At 39.7% G+C, this 16,933-nt stretch overlaps 2 protein-coding genes and 1 non-coding gene across 3 annotated transcripts; 1 reads left to right on the top strand and 2 right to left on the bottom strand.

The window, feature by feature from the left end:
• Positions 1–139: 139 nt before the first annotated feature.
• Positions 140–10,561, bottom strand: LOC121953757 (matrix remodeling-associated protein 8-like). The gene is made up of 12 exons (XM_042500976.1): positions 10,306–10,561; positions 9,269–9,295; positions 8,852–9,157; positions 8,292–8,393; positions 8,069–8,202; positions 7,785–7,964; positions 6,407–6,548; positions 1,300–1,458; positions 1,178–1,202; positions 1,013–1,098; positions 864–935; positions 140–783 (listed from the first exon to the last, which is right to left on the bottom strand). The coding sequence occupies exons 1-12, from the start codon at positions 10,355–10,357 to the stop codon at positions 761–763; spliced, it is 1,308 nt and encodes a 435-aa protein (XP_042356910.1). The 5' UTR covers positions 10,358–10,561; the 3' UTR covers positions 140–760.
• A 1,151-nt stretch (positions 10,562–11,712) lies between these two features.
• trnae-uuc lies at positions 11,713–11,784 on the bottom strand. The gene has a single exon. It is a non-coding gene; the product is annotated as a tRNA-Glu (tRNA).
• A 647-nt stretch (positions 11,785–12,431) lies between these two features.
• psma5 (proteasome 20S subunit alpha 5) lies at positions 12,432–16,160 on the top strand. The gene is made up of 10 exons (XM_042496939.1): positions 12,432–12,511; positions 12,821–12,870; positions 13,719–13,785; positions 13,917–14,043; positions 14,538–14,605; positions 14,691–14,798; positions 14,957–15,015; positions 15,121–15,223; positions 15,436–15,522; positions 15,772–16,160. Exons 2-10 carry the CDS (start codon positions 12,842–12,844, stop codon positions 15,847–15,849), a joined length of 726 nt encoding a protein of 241 aa, XP_042352873.1. The 5' UTR covers positions 12,432–12,511; positions 12,821–12,841; the 3' UTR covers positions 15,850–16,160.
• The last annotated feature ends 773 nt before the right edge of the window (positions 16,161–16,933 follow it).

Raw genomic sequence — 16,933 nt, 5'->3', positions numbered from 1 at the left:
GGTTAGATAATTTAACATTAGGCCTACATTTGACACATCACAATAAAAGCATTGCTGTGAACAGTAAAATGAATGAAGGAATAACATTTCAGTCATTTGGAGACAAAAAGAAAACAGTATCTTGAATAACCGACTTAAGTTTAGTGTCAAACATTAAATTTTAATACATGTTAAAAGGAACGATCCACAAAAAATATATAGTCTGAGCATTGAAAATAATTTTTTTTGACGTACACTGCTTCATTGTTCAGTTAGCATACAGGTAATCGTAGCCTGACAGTAGCACTTCAGTCAGGTCAGTTAAGCCAAGATGGATATGTGAGTAAAACAAAGAACAAAATGATTTTTTTTATTGATTTTTTTTTTTAATTTGAGGAATAATAATCAAAGCTGTAATAACTGATAATTCAAATTCACTCAGTCACAACTTCACTCATTGCTCCTCCATTTAACAGTCGATGCTCGGTTCAGACTCTCCTCTGGGTGGCGCTATTGTCCTGTGCAAATGGTCAAAGGCCTGTCTGCTTAGCTTGATCAAGTACAATTACAGAAAACAAAATCAGCTTGTTTTTTAATACTGACAAATTAAAAACACAAGGCCTCAGTGTGAGCTATTGTTTTCTTTTTTTTTTTGGTTTTCTGCGTTTCACAACAGTTTGTCTGTTGCCGTCTCTCCTGCCAGGACAGAAGGCAGTGTGGAGGTGTTTGGTTTGGAGCGCAGCCTCTGGACCAGCCAGTGACACAAGTATTTGTCTTTTTCTCACTTAGAAAACTTCTGCATCTCTGCAAGAGGCAAAGACAAAAATAAGGGTTTTGAAGGATGAAAATGAAACAATTTATTGTTTTGCGTGTGTGTGTGTTACCTTCGTCAAGGTCAATGACCTTAGGCTGAGCGTTCATGTGGACCTTCTCTTTCAGCAGGTTGTTCTTGTAGTCTAAAATCACACAGGAGAAAGTTAAAAACCCACACACTCATAGCTGAGACACGTTCTCTGTCTTTCTTCTGACTCACCAAGTCTTCTCTCCTCCTGACAGCACACAGTCATTTCAGTAATGTCCATGTCAAACTCCTCCGAGCTGCTCTGACTTCTGCTGGACCTGTCAGGGTAAGAAAGAGAAATCTGAGTGTGTGTTTTAAAGGGTAAGACTGTGATTATGTGTGTTTGTGTGTTCTTACCTCACGGATGCCTGCGGATTAAACTCTGAAAACACACACACAAAAAAAAGCAAAACAAGATTCAGTCAGAAATCTAAATTCAATGTGAATCTACAGTCAGACTGAGGTGCCGCAGGTCAGACCTTTGGTTCTCCGTCTGCGTGTGATGAGGATGATGATTAGGATAATGAATGCCAGCAGCAGGAAGGAGGTGAGGACGAAGCCAAGCGGCAGGAGAAAGTGGAGTCTCTGGTCTGGCAGGATAACGTTGATGACTCGCGGTGATTCAGCCTTAGTGGTGTCTGAGTAAAACAGAAATCAGAACAGTCAGCATTTACTGTTTCTCTGTTCTTCATCTTTTCTCTCACAAACACACCGATGTGTCATCATGAGGTTTACAAATGCAATAACCACAACCAGACCTGAAACTGAACAAACATTACACATCTCATGAGTAACGCAGAACTCTGATTTTACTTAATTTGTGAAGTTACTCCAAGTTCATCAACATATTTATATCCACAGCAGCAGTGTTGGTCAGGCCGTCCACCACTTTGATTCAGAATTAACCCAGCTAGCAGGGAACGTTCCCACAACATTGGCTAACCTTACTTACAAGTTGCAATCATGTTTTAAGGAAAACATTTTAATCTGATGTTCAAAGAACATTTTAAGGATGTTTATCTTTTCAAATAGTGTCCTAATAAGGTTAAATGCTAAAAAAGATGTAACGTTATAACTGCAATATTTTGATGATGTGTTGGCGATGTTGAGAGGTGACAGATCATATAATGTTCCCACAACGTTACATGAGAACAAAGGAAGAACATTTTCAAAGCAGCATTCAGAATGTGTTATTGAGGTGTGAGATACAGACCGTTTTTATGAAAATGTAATGTAATGTGATAACATTTTTTATATTATATCATTATATTATATATATATATTATATCATTATTATCATTTTATCATTTATAGAGAATGGTACCCTAACTTTAAGAGGATCATTCTGGGAACTAAAAGAAGGCTTGCTGCTCAAACATTACTAAAGCATTGTATTGGTTGCATTGTATCATTCTCAGAATGTTTTTAGAACCAGAAAATTGCAAGCTGGGTAAGTTTGTCAACAACTAGACAAAAATTAGATGGATTGCCATGAAATTTGAAATTTGTGGTGCCTAGAGGATAATATCTATTTGCTGGTGATAGTCCAAGGTCTCCAATCATCAGGTAAAATATTGCAACATTTTCTCATTGGATTGGTACAAAATTTGCGTCGGCCATTTGTGGTTCCCTGATGATAAATTTCAAACTACTGTCGTCAGACTTTTATTCCAGCTCCCCCATAAGGTTAAAATTTGTAGGTTTGAGTGAAATGTTTAATCAACTACTTAATGAATGGTCATAACATCTGGGACATATCCATATCCCCCTCTGCAGATATATTGTAATAACTCTGGTCATCCCTTAATCTAGTGTCCTTATCAGGTCAAACTTTTAAATTGTTAAATATTTCAATATATGACCATCAATATTTCCATCAACCTCAGCTGAAGTGATGTGTTTGTGCTAGACCAGTAGACAGGAGATACAGTGACTTAAAAAAAGGGGTCCAGGGGCATTAAGTGTGTGTGTGTGTGTGTGTGTGTGTGTGTGTGCCAGTGTTGGGCACCTTCCCCACTTCCTAACCCCCTTTTTCTGGCACTGTTGCTTGAATCACCAGCCACAAGCTATTGAAGCTGGTAATTACTGTCAAACCAGCATATAGTGCAATAGTCACTATGAGCATGTTAGCTACAATATATACTCCTACTGTACTTAATTATTATTTCTTCTATCATGGTCAAAGATCCACAGAGATCCAATATCTAGGTCACAGGTTTCCTTGCTAATCAGGAGCTTTTTGGGTGCACCTGTGAAGTTGCCACAGCTGCTGCCAGTCAGCCTGGCTGAGAGGTTATATAGGGAGGCTGAGTTTTCTCTGCTCAGTTTGTTTTGTGTCTCCAGAGAGTCGACACCTTCAGCTGCCTTTCTTTTTTTTTTTTTTGTTTTGGATGGAAATTTTGAGTTGAGTGTGTGTTGGAAGTGTAATTCGTCTTTTGGCTATTTATTTTGTTTCCCCCCTATTCAGTGACTCTCACTTTACTCTTTTTTGAGACCAGTTCTTGAGTTTGTCTATCATTTTGATAGAATCAGTGGGTGGCTGTGGGTAGTTTTATTCCCATGCCACCTTTTAGAAACCAAAGGGTCCGATTTTGCTTTCACCTTCTTGTAAATGTGCAGTGTTTAGTTAGATTCCCAAATGTTGAAATGGAAAATATTCTCTCTTTCAGCGTGTAAATAATAATATATCTGTTTGGAATCATCAAAGGTTGACTGTCACTTACTCTTACATAACCTCAGCTCTGTTACCAATTTGTTTTGGACCCTGAACCCACTAACAGACTGAACTTAATTCCTGCTCTTGTCTTTGTTCCCAGCACATTCTGAGGTTTGTGTGTTTATGGTGGCACTTTGTCATTTTCAATCTGCGCATGTAGCCGCATAATATGTGTGTGTATATACTGTTGCACATGTGTGTGATGCCACGTAAGCCTTAACACCTTACAATTTTTTTTTATGCAGTGACATTTCCTGGCTGTTAAAAAAAAAACAAAAAAAAAATGCTGAACACATTTCCAGGGTGGAGAGGAATAATTAAGCAATAGGTGATAAGTGCGGTTCAGCGCTGGAGCGTTGAGAAGCAAACGGGGAGGGGAGGCCTGGTTTCATTTTGCCTCGTTATAAAAGTGCAAGGCAAGAAGCAGCTGTGGACCTCAGACTCAACATATTTGAGCCAAAAATGAGATCCAGACAGAAAGTCATGCTGTGATTTACTTTTCCTGGCAGCAAAACACAGAAAAAGTGAGGCGAGGAAGAGGAGCGGAGGAAGGACAGAGCTGGGTGGAACAGTGAAGGAGAGCCAAGTGAGAGGAAAGGGACGGTGAGATGTTTCTCCAGAGGTTTGCCTCACAAAATTAACTTAGAGAAAGACCTTGATCCCAAACACAAACTTGAAGCGCTCAGAGCTGCTTGTCGTACATGAAAACAGCATGTTATTAACATCACAAACCCTCTGATCCTTTTATTTTGTTTAAAGCCTTTCTCTGCTGACTCGTGCCAGGATGGGAACAGATGTGTTTGTGTTTAGACCGGTTGCCCCGTCCTCTCCCCGCTCAAACTGCTCTGAGAAACAACTCTGATGGAAGGGAGGGAGGGGTGACCTACATCTCTTCTCCCCTATTTCATCAACAGACTCCTCGCCCCCGTCCTTCCATCTCTCCTTGTCTATCTCACAAACCTCATCCCTCTCCGTCTCCTTCTGTGCTGCCAGCTGCCGCGCAGATGAAGCAAAACGGAGGAAAACAGTGCTTTTTCTTCAAAAAGAAAGTGACGGAAAAGAGCGAGTGAAAGAAGCGTGATGAAAATAAACAAACCTGAGCATGTGGAATTCTCACAGGGGGGAAAAACAGAAAGAAGGCCGGACAGAGGGACGAGTGAAACTTCTCCAGAATGTCAGGAGAGAGCCAAAGTCAACAGGGTAGCAGACAGTCAGAGAGGGCAAAACAAGAGCGGATAATACGATAAAATACACACAAAAATCTGAGGAGATTATTTTACTTTAAAAAATCTAGAAAACCAATTGCACTGAAAAATGTACTAAATATATCGATGTATCTTGAATTATGTTTATGTTATAACTAATTAAGTTTACTTCAAATTTAGTTATATTTACTTAATTTTGATGAAGTTTTTGCAACTTAAGAATGAAAAGTTTAGTTAAATTAATCTTTCTAAGTTTTGGACACATAAGTAAACCAAGTGCACTGTGCCATATTTCTGTATTCTGCTGGTTGCAAACCAGTCAGTCATATTTGTATTTTCTTAAACATATTAAGAAAACAGAACTTGCAGGTCTCATAACTTCATTGTTTGCAAAATCCTTTTTGTCATGATCAGTTTGAGTCAGACTAACTTATTTAAGTTGCAACAAAAGATTCATCTAAATTTTAAGTAAACTTAACTAATAGATATAAAGTAAACAAAAATTAATTTTAGAATTTTAATTTATAGTTACGTTTACTTTTTCAAGGAAATTGGTTTCTAAAATTATCATAAGTAAGATCAACTTTTCAAATTTGACAGTGCAGAGGACTTCTATTGTCTGATTGGGAAAGAAAGTGTACAAAGTCACCACTGCATTGGAGAAAAATCATTTATGCATCTTGTTTTCTAACCCGTAAAAATTCCCATGGCGCAATCCTACTGTATTATTACAGCTCGGAGAGCGAAGGATTAATTGTGTGGGCAGAGCTGGAATTCAGTCCAAAGACTGTATCCGAGAGATTCCACCGAAATGAGATCGGACTTGGCACGCTCTTTCTCAAAGAGAGAGAGAGAAAGAGAGAGAGATGGGCTCGACCACAGGCATTTCTTATTCCTAAACGTCTCTCAATGATTTTCCCACATTGATACATCTGCCATTATCGGCTTTGCTTTAGTTACCTACTGGAAACACTGACACATGCACCGAAAAAACGTTCTAATTCTCCAAGAATTTGAGGTAGGCACGTGCCAATCTCATCTTCTCTCTTTCCACTCTGTCTTTCTAAAATGCACTCAGAGGAGGAATTTTTCAGGCAGGTCAAAGCGCTCAGAACTGAGAATTCAGTGATAAAGATAAAAGGCTATTAAAAAGTGGCAAAATGATGAAACAGTGGAAAGCGGAGGGTGGGAAGAAGTGGAGATTTGGAGGACCTGGTCGTGGACGAGTGTGTGTGTGTGTGTGTGTGTGTGTGTGTGTGTGTGTGTGTGTGTGTGTGTGTGTGTGTGTGTGTGTGTGTGTGTGGTTTCCTGGGGTCTGGCGTCAGACAAGCTGACCATGCAAGAAAGAAGTCTCTCATGAAACAAACAGAAAAAGTTCCGAAATAAGAGCTTTTCTTCCTCTCCTCCTCTCAGAGACAAACATGGCGAGGATGAATGAGGACAGAAACGAAAAGGCACAGAGGGGAGGGTGAAGAAAATAACAGATGTGTGTGGTTTTTTTTATTCTAATTGTACACATGATAGTTCAAATCCACTAAGTCATAAAACATCCTCTCTGCTAAGGCACTTACGCTGACTATAACCGAAGCCTAGAAGAGAGATTCTGTGTGATTAATGGATGTACTTGTATATTAGTGTGTGTGTGTGTGTGTGTGTGTGTGTTACCTTTGTCTTCACTGGGAAGTGCTTTGGCTGGCAGGGTGGCCCGAACCACTGGAGCTTCCACTGTGACCTGAAACTCTCTCCTCTCATGTAGGCCACAGTAGTGGTGGTGGAGGTGGCAGGAATACATCCCCTGGTCTGTGGGCTGTGTGTTGAATCCAGACAAAAACACGCTGTACGTGACAGTGTAAATGCTCTCAGAGTCTGCAATCAACATGTAAACACTAACACAGGAAAATAAAAACCAAAAATGGATTGATTTGAATGTGCACAGTAACACAAGACAGTTAAATCAAAGTTACAGGTTTCAGCACAGCTGCTTCGAGGGCGAGCGAAAGAAAGATGCACCATATTGTTAAGAGTTTTTCTTTTTTTAAATGCAGACGTTGCAGGATGCATAGCGATGTAAAATGTATCTGTTTGTGGCCAAGTAAGGTAAATATCTGTCGATTTCTATCACTTTTTTAGCTTTTTTTCTTCTTTGGTCAGTTATTTTCTTTCTCTTTGCTGAAACTTTGTGTGGGAAAATGTAAACACAAGCTCTTCTGGTCTCCTTGCTGTAAATTGTTTTGTCTAAAGTCACAGGAAATTGGATATGGTGACCGGCATTAAAAACAACTAAATAACCAGTTTTCTTGCTGATGGTCTCGTTTGCTCATGTAGGTCATAGAGAGGCATCAGTATTCACTTTAGACTGTTTCATAACCAGATAAAAGCCTGTAGCTGCTCTGAGTAACCACTATTTAAACTTACCTAAATGTAGAAACCTTAAGTTATTCTACTCTTTTGCCCTGATCATAGATTGTGTGTTATTTTAGAGCTTATTAATTCTACTTTCACATTTTCAAACACAAAAACAGGAACAAAGCTGGTGTGACAGTCAGCTGAGTGTTGCCTGTAGCTGACTGGAAACCTGGCCCTGGTCCACGGTGTGCCTTATAAGCCCTGGAGCCCGCTGGGCTTGTATTTAACCTAAAGGTTGTGATTTATGAGCTCTATCAAGAAACACCAGGACCCTTGAGATTCCTAAAACATGCCTGAAAACTTTTCTCTGCTTGCTGTCACTACAAATTCCACACAGGGGACTGGTGGGATTTGCTTTTGGACAGATTTTGTATTGTTTGTTACGTTCCTGTGAATGCTAACCTCATTTTCTCAACAGAGCGACAGAGAGCTGTGTTACTGATGAGGCTTCCATGTGTTCTGGAAACACTGTATACATGTACACACACAGCAGGGGGGACTCCTGCCAGAAGGGGAAGTAACCTCTTGTCATAGCAGTATATTTTTACTGTGTGTACTGGAGCATCTGGCTCCTGTGGTGTTTTCTGGTTATACTAATTTTATACACGCACACAAAGAGAGAGAGAGAGAAAAGCACCTGCAGATCAGATATGGAAAGTGAAAAGTCTCCCTCTGCGAACGCCTGATTGCTGATGTTCATCTTCCTCTGGAGGAACAGCGGTCCGTAGCTACGCTGCTCCCCAGAGGCGTACAAGTCCACCAGCCGATCAGCGCGGTCGTGGCGGATTCCGGGGGACTGGCGGTCCCAGTGGACCACCTGGAAACCACCAAGGTAGAAAACAGTTGCATTTTTTTTAGTAAATATCCCATAATCCCTCTAAATGAAAACTGAATTCTCACTGACACTCTTTCCTCACACACCTGCTGGTCCTCCTCCTCGTTGCTCCAGTCTGTCCACACATTACGGCGGTTGACGCACGGCAGCACCACGGTACTACCAAGCAGCACCACATATACGGCTTTTTGTCCATCCCAAAAGCGCTGCTCTTTGCGACCTTCACGTACATAAAAAGAAACACACAGAGTCAGCTCTAAAGTTGCTATGCGATGAAGGTGCTGATAGCAGGTTCAGTGTTATACATACGTGATTTAGTGACATTGAGCTGTACTCTGACCGTCTCGTACAAGTTGCAGTAGAGATGATGGAGGTTACAAGAGTACAGACCTCTGTCGTTCATTGTCACATCTGTTGTCACATGCAGACACAAAAAAAAGCAAACATGGTGATAATGTTGGGTACAATCATTGTTGCCTATTCACTTAAAGACGTGTACCAGAATCATCTAAAAAGCAGAAAGAATATAGTTCCAACATGAAACTACTTACTACAAGGTTTTGAGTAACCAGGTCATGATTTATGGATAGAAACATTACTGTTTTTTCAAATGTATTTTTTTGGCACTTTGAGCACCACAAACCAAGCACCATCTAAATGCATGATATTCTGAGAAGGCAGACATCTCTAAAGGGGGGGGGGGGGGGGGGGAGCTGTCAAGTAGGTGTAAGCAATTTGGTCCTGTTAAAGAGCTGTGTTGTGAAAATGACGTATAAGTAAAGGTTTAATGAATCAGACAAAGTAATATCAGTCATAATGACAACTATTCATCAGCTACAGACATGAAAATCACAGACGGTGAAGGTGACCTTTGATGATCAGGGAGAAGTTTCCATCTTTGAAGGCTCTGGGGCTGAGACCAACCCTGCCCTGGTTGTAGGAGTTGTAGATCCTCTGGTCCCCTGCAGAGAACATGTCCAAGACCCTCTCCATGGCATAGTCTGGATGGGCCCGGAACATGTCCCAGTGGACCACCCTCTGCCTGTCCCTCACCCGGTCCCTCGTCCACACCATGCGGCCACTCACACACTGCAGCACCACCCTCGAGCCAGCGGGGGCGCTCACATTATACCCTGCCACCACCACACTGCTGCTGCTGTCAGGCTGAGCTGACACTGAGGGACAGACAGGGAGTGGAGTTCAGACAGTGACACATTCTGCATTTATTAAACACGTCAATAGAAATGAATAATATCAAGCATAACTTCACACAGAGAGAAACGTACCTGCAGTGAAGAGGCAGGCCACAGGGACTGAAATAGACACAACAGGGAAAGTGAACAGGATAATCACTCTAACAGACCCTGTCAGAAAGTAAGTGTTGGTTGTTTTAAAATGTGTAACTCCTGCACGTTACAAAGCTCTCTAAATTCATTTTAAACTACAGCCGAAGTTAGTTCAAATAATAAATATACTGCAGCTGTTTAAAAAAAACTAAATATACTTAATTGAAAACAATAGCAGAAAGTCTAAGCTCTTTGACTAATATTCATAATGTGCAGCTAAGTGGATGACTCTTGATGCTTTGGACACTGAGTCAGTGAACCTCATCTGACAGGAATGTGTGTGTGTGTGTGTGTGTGTGTGTGTGTGCAAGTGTGAAGCATAAGGTGGATCGGAGGAAAGCGTCTGGCTTTAATATAAGTCTGAAAATACTTATGTATATATAAAAAAACTGTCTTTATATGGCAGAAAAGTAACCCTTTGAAACCTGGGCAAATCTGCTTGATTTCTTAAAAAACAAAAAGAGGATGTTGAAAAACTTGTGGAAGTAAATTAAAAAATGCTTAAAAAATAGCAGGAAATTTAAATAAAAGTAACAAGAAAATGAACAAACAACAAATTAACAAAATAAATGAATACATACATATAAAAAATAAACAAGAAAATAACCCTAAAATTTCGAAAACAATAGAAAAAAACAACATATGTTTGATTTTTCTTTCCGTAACATAAATATATGGATATATCAATTATAAATCATACAACAATATAATTACAGTTTCCTGGATATTCGGTCCTTTCCCTTTTTTTTAAACTAATTTTCAGGTCATTATCTTGTCACACTTTACACATTTCTTGCAATTTGCACGACATTTCTTTCCCAGTAGGTCTTTGTCTTTTTCCTCATGCTTTCTAAAGAAATCATACCAATTTGCGTGGTGAATAGGTGACTGGAAAACAATATATACTGAGAAGGCATCCATACGCTGCGCGCACCTTTGTGTAAAACAATGGTGCACAGAACAAACAGTTTACTTACTGTGGATTAAGAGCAGAGCCTGGAAAATCATGTCCTCCCTCTCGGTCTTCATGTTGACAATTGTAAGGGTATAGAGGCTTGTCAAGGCTGTGCACCTGGCAGACGGTCCTGAGGGTAAGAAAACGTGTCTTGTTTATCCATCCGCAGCAGCAGCAGCAGCAGCAGGGTTTGATTTGATCAGATTTCAGAGTTTAGAAAAGTAACAGGCAGCGCCACGTTAGGACTTCAACATACTGCAGAACCAAAACAGGACCTAACTGAAATGAAACCCGACACCACCGGCCCGCACGCACATCCCCTCTCCTCCCTAAACTGAACTTCTAACTCTACAACATCCCAAGAGAAAGATTTGCGAGCACAAGGTGTGAATAGTGCCAGAGTATACTATATTCACTTATACTTCTACTTCCCTGCATTTGGAAAAGGCAAATCCTGCTCTTTACTCCCTTGGATTTATAACAGTTAATTTTCAAATTAAAAGTTTAATCGGAAATCTTAACAATTTTACAGTGTATGCATTCTCATAGATTCCTCTGTCCAGTAATATATAAATAGAAAGTGATAAAATTGACTCCATCTTGAACAGTCAGAAGACTAATATACCACTTGTATTATTATTTTGTTATTATTATTATTATTATTATTATTATATACGTATTAGAATTATTTTAGGCAAATACATGCCAGTTGCACAGTTCATGTGAGTGAAAAGTGAAAGGGAAAACAATCTTGCATAAATTGAGTAAAATAAAATCAAATAAAGTGAAATAAAATAAAATCGACATCTGTACTAATTTCAAACACTTAGAGACAGAAGACCTTGAAAATCTTTACTTTAAATACCTTACTGATATACATCTGTAGCTGTCTTGAATGAATAAAGAATTAACGATATTTTTTTGGAAAACTGGGGTATAGAAGTATTTAGATAATTTCCCCTCAACTACTTGACCTCTGAATGTAATACTATTGATAGAGCAGAATACAGATAGAGTGAGTCCACCACACGTGTAAGGAATTTTGCAAAAGTGTACTATATTACACTTACTGATTGTTATTGAAGCAGCTCAGTATCTTCCGGTTTCCCGCTGCATCTGATAGCAGCCTGTATTCAGCTCAAAGACGACCCCCAGTGGCTGTTTTTCCTGCTATGACGCGCATAACTAACTCAATTAGCGAGTCATCAAGGCTCTGTTGTATCAGTATTGAAAATGATTTTTGTCTTAGATTTAATTATCGTAAAGGTTGGCAGAAACATTGGCGAAGAGACTTTCTGTCCAATATATCTGAGTAAGAATTTTCCGAGGCGCTCGCTAACCTGTGAGTGCATTTATTTCTACATGTACATGGTTGATATGACACTCATTCAACACATGTTCCCTCGAAACACCTTACCTGAAAAGCTAGTTCCCATACCGGGAGTCGAACCCGGGCCGCCTGGGTGAAAACCAGGAATCCTAACCGCTAGACCATATGGGACTGATGTCTCATATCTTGTACACCTGTGTAAAAAAAATTACCTTCTTATTGATCGCTGATATCACAAGGGATTGCTAAAATCACTTTACTGTCATTACGCAAACGCATCGCACGTGTCCCAGCAACATAACGAACGAAAATTGACTTTATACCTGATTATACATGCTGAGTTGTGCTACACTGTCAATAAAGACAGAAAAAATACATTTACATTTACAGTTGTGACAGTCTGACAGAGGCACCTGCCGCCTGGAAACTGTCAGTCCCGGTCCACTCCAGGGACGGTTTGTGCTGCTGGGGGATCGCCTTATGCCGCTGAATCACTAGTGGCACAGTCTAGTACATTTTCATCCCTGAAAATACGTGTTCTTTTCCTTTGTTGAGCATCATAACCTGCTCTATTATGTAATATGTGATTTAATCGCGTTTTATTTCATGTCACATGAGTATGAAGTTATATTATAGTAGACAGAATTACTTGCCCTCGTTGCTGACAATCTGATATTCAAAATGTTGCGGTGATACTGATGACTGCATATAAATATATATGTGTTCAATATTTATTGTAATATATTTGTCATACAGTCTGGTAGCATGGACGGACAGGCACATGCTGCACACGCGGAACCTTCGTTTCCGTGTTGTTGACAACCGGCACATTTGGATGCAACACCTCAGACGCTTCCCCCTGAAACAAGCGAACTCATTCAAGGGTTTGTGGCTCGAGGTAAGTGAGTCAAACAAGTGCAATTTTGTAGAAGAATGTCGCGGAATTGTTGAAATATTAAATTTAAAATGTTATTTTAGTGTCCGAGCTTTACGTTTAGACTTCTGTGAGCATTCTGTGTGCAGTTTTCGGTGATTGGCTGCGTCAGTTAGCTAGCATGCTTGCTCGGTATTGCAGCTAACTTTAGCTAGCTAATCACCCGGTGTCACGGCAAACTCGAAGCAAAGAATTGCCCTTACTTTTTAAAATTGCCTCTACACGTTTCTGTAGGTCACGAGTCTCACATAAACCAATCTTCTCTTCTTGCAGGTCCCGTGGTAACGTTAAAAGATGTTTTTGACCAGATCGGAGTATGACAGGTAGGTGCAACACAAACTGCTTTGTCATTTATTGAGCGCTTCTCACTGTGAACAAGAAAGAGAGCACAAATATGTCAACACGGTGTCCGTATAGGCAATTTGATTTTGACTGCTCAAGGAAAATGTCAAAGTACTTTTGTTTCTAACTCTTTGTGACTTTGTAGCTGTTTGTAGCAGGTAGTTAGCTCGCAGCTAACTCGTCACTCCTCAACAAGTTAGCTTGCTTTCACTTTCGGTATCGCTCTATTTCTTTTACTCTTTTTCTTTAACCGGGAAAATTTTAGTCTGGTTTATATTTGGTGTTGAAGGTTGTTTTACTCGACATTAACCCCTTGAAACTTGGGGAGATTGTTTTGATTTCCTTGTAAAACATGGAAAGAGGGCAATGAGCAACGTCACGAGACATAGCCCAGAAATTAGCAAAAAAATAGTAAAAAAAATAATAATAATAATAATGAAAAGGACAAAAACAGTGTTGAAGCTTGTTATTATTTTTCTAAATGTACAATTTACCCCTTACCACCCTTTTTGCGTTCACTAATTTTGTGGTCATTTTTCTGTCTACCTTTACAAATTTCGTGAAGTTTGTGGGACATTTTCTTGCTAAGTTGGTCATTGCTTTTTCCCCTAATGATTTTTCAAAACAAATTTGCTTCAAAGGGTTAAAATGCTGTTCTTAAAGTGTTTTTGACTGTATTTGTTACTTCCTCACAAACATGTCATCAACATACAGCCACATATAGTAATTTGTTGGCAGCACACATGGTTTCCTGCAGCTGTTGTTCCAATAAGCATTATTAATAATGAATAATTATTAATAATCATTATTATTATCATCTGTCTTCTAGAGGTGTGAACACATTCTCTCCTGAAGGAAGATTGTTCCAGGTTGAATATGCCATAGAGGCCATAAAAGTGAGTATTACATGCTGAATCACTTCATCTGAGGAATTGATTTCTTCTGTTTGATATTGTATATTAAACTTGAAATAATGCATCCACCTCAAAGCTCATAAGTTTTCTTTGGTCTTGCTTTGCTTTCCCAGTTGGGCTCCACGGCCATTGGTATCCAGACATCAGAGGGGGTGTGTCTGGCTGTGGAGAAGAGGATCACCTCTCCGCTGATGGAGCCCAACAGCATTGAAAAGATTGTGGAGATCGACAGTCACATCGGTAAAGGGCAAGACAGTCAGACACAGCTTAACTGAAAATCAAGCTTGGATGCTGAGTGAAGACTTGCGCTTAAGAAGACACTGTAATCATAAAGTAGAAGTAGTGAACAAATTGTCAGTTTACCCTTTGAAACCTGGATCAATATCAGATTTCTTGCCTTGCATTCAGACACCTTTCACAGGGTATTTGAAGTTTGAGCAAATTGGTTTGATATCTTTTGAAAGGATTTTGAAAAAAGGCAATGACCAACTGGGCAAGAAATGTCCCATAAGTTGCAAAAACTAGCTTTTTGTCATGTTGTGTAGTTCATAAGATGATGTTTCAGTCATATGCCTTGCATGTGACTTTGAAGTTTGATCAGGATTACACTCTTATATGTTGCATAATAGTGTTTCATCTAGATGACATGGAATGACATTACACTTCCATGCTGAGTGTTGCTTTTAGGCTTTAGAGTACACGCTGTCTTCATTTTCTCCATTTCTGTTTCAAAGGTTGCGCCATGAGTGGCTTGATAGCTGATGCCAAGACTCTGATTGACAAAGCAAGGGTGGAAACACAGGTATTAATGCTGAGCGCATTGTAATGTAAGCAAGTCACTGATCTTGTGTTTTCCTTGTGATTAAGCTGCGTATGTTCCTCCTCAGAACCACTGGTTCACTTACAATGAGACGATGACAGTGGAGAGTGTGACTCAGGCTGTGTCCAACCTGGCGCTGCAGTTTGGAGAGGAGGATGCTGATCCCGGAGCCATGGTCAGTCACTTAGCTCATCTCCATGCTGAAAAACTCATCTGTTCAAACCTCAAGCCAATGATTTTTTTAAGGCATAATGTTTGATGGTGTTCAAGTAAACAAGTGTAACCCGTATTCTTCTCTCTCTGCTCTGTTCCTCTGTGCCGTCATCCGTGCAGAGTCGACCATTTGGCGTAGCACTTCTATTCGGGGGAGTTGATGAAAAAGGACCGCAGCTGTACGTGAAGATTACTATTTGTGCCTTCTGTATTTTAAAAAGAAGTATGTTTGTCTTTAATTTTGACTTCACAGAGACTTAGCTGTTGTTTGTTTGTGAATGCAGGTACCACATGGACCCGTCAGGAACCTTCGTGCAGTGTGATGCTCGGGCCATCGGCTCAGCGTCTGAGGGAGCACAGAGCTCTCTGCAAGAGGTCTACCACAAGGTACCGACCGCTGTACACTCGTGTTTAACAGGAATATCAGCTGGGCGACTTGTGATGTTTATAAGCTGCTGTGTTTTGTGTGATCTATTAAGTTGTTTTTCAAAGATTTAATGAAATAAAATGCGTGGGAGTCATCTAAAGTAAAAGGAAAACCTGCTTATCACAGGATTATGTAATTGTATGTTTTCTGCTTGTCCCTCTCTCCCTGACAGTCCATGACATTAAAAGACGCCATCAAATCGTCTCTCACCATTCTGAAGCAGGTGATGGAGGAGAAGCTCAACGCCACCAACATTGAGGTTCGTTACTAATTTCTTACCTAGTTCCTGAATACCTGATTTTTAGGACAACAAGGTCTTTGTAGACATTTGAAGGTTGTATTCGTCCATATAGATTAATATTAATGCCCAGAACAAACAACATCAGTGGTGTTTTTTTTAACTTTTGTTTGAAAACACACTTTAGCTTTAGCAGTTTTAAGTTTGCACACTGTCAGAGTTTAAATCCCCAGGTGTCATGCAGGCTTTCTTTATGTGTCTCTTTTGCAGCTGGCGACGGTAGAGCCCGGGAAGACCTTCCACATGTATTCCAAAGAGGAGCTGGAGGATGTAATCAAGGATATCTAGAGCAGAAAAGACTTGAAAGTCTTGATTTGAGCAGGAAAGGAGAGGACATGGAAGAACACCAGGGTTCAATGTCACAATACAACCACAACTTTCCATCAGCACATTCTCCTTGCTGCATTCAGAGTTTTTCTTGGATTGCGTAAGAGGTTTCTTTTTGTAATGTGCTAATTTACTACTTGTCTCTCAGTGTCTGTACAGCTTTGTACGGCAGTCTGACCAGCGCTTACAACTGAGCGGCGGGTAAACAGTAGGGGTGGGGGGGTATTTTTTGTTACGAATCAGTACTACAATTAAACTGTTGTATTCAGAAAGTGGTCTGACTATTATTTTTGAGTATTTCTTCTGCTTTTGTTGTTTCATGTATGACGATGGTTACCTACAAAAGACTAGCTACTGTACTTTGTTACATATATACATCACAAAACAGAGTTATACTCATCAGTGGTGTATTAACTCGCTCTTTTTCTGGTCTTTTACAACATACCCACCTAAATGCCAAAAAGCCATTGGAATATACAGGAAAATATACTCGCTTCTTCCTCTGTAACCTATCCATAGTACACCCGTCTCATTAACTACCACCACACCACTGATACTTTTGGTAAAACAAAAAGGGATGTTTGATTTTAACAGCGGGGCTGAAAGTTTATCTGCTACCAAAAACTCTTAGGAGTTTAAGATCAATCATCACTTTTTCCCTTTTTTCCTGTCACTACTACAACGTAGCGGCAAATGTTCCTCAATAATAATAGAAAAGAAAAGAAGTCATCACAGTTTGTCTTTGTCACCACTGGCACTCTGGTTCCTTAGATAGATAGATAGACAGATAGATAGAGAAATTATTTTGTTACAGCAGCAGGCTATGAAGCATTGCACAGGAGCAGTAAAATCACTGATGCATTTATCACTAGAAGAAAAATAAATCTCAATAGAGAAAGTAAAGCATAGCATATTCTCTAAGAATAAGATATGTATTTAAGAATGTACAATATTAAGTATACACTTAAATAATTTTAGTATAAGATAAAAATACTAACATGTTAAATACTAAAAAAAAATAAAATACTACATACATAAAACAAGT

This window comes from Plectropomus leopardus, chromosome 2 (genome assembly GCF_008729295.1).
Source record: "Plectropomus leopardus isolate mb chromosome 2, YSFRI_Pleo_2.0, whole genome shotgun sequence".
Classification (NCBI taxonomy): domain Eukaryota; kingdom Metazoa; phylum Chordata; class Actinopteri; order Perciformes; family Serranidae; genus Plectropomus; species Plectropomus leopardus.
The sequence above is the reverse complement of the archived record's forward strand: the minus strand, read 5'-3'. Positions and strand labels throughout refer to the sequence as shown.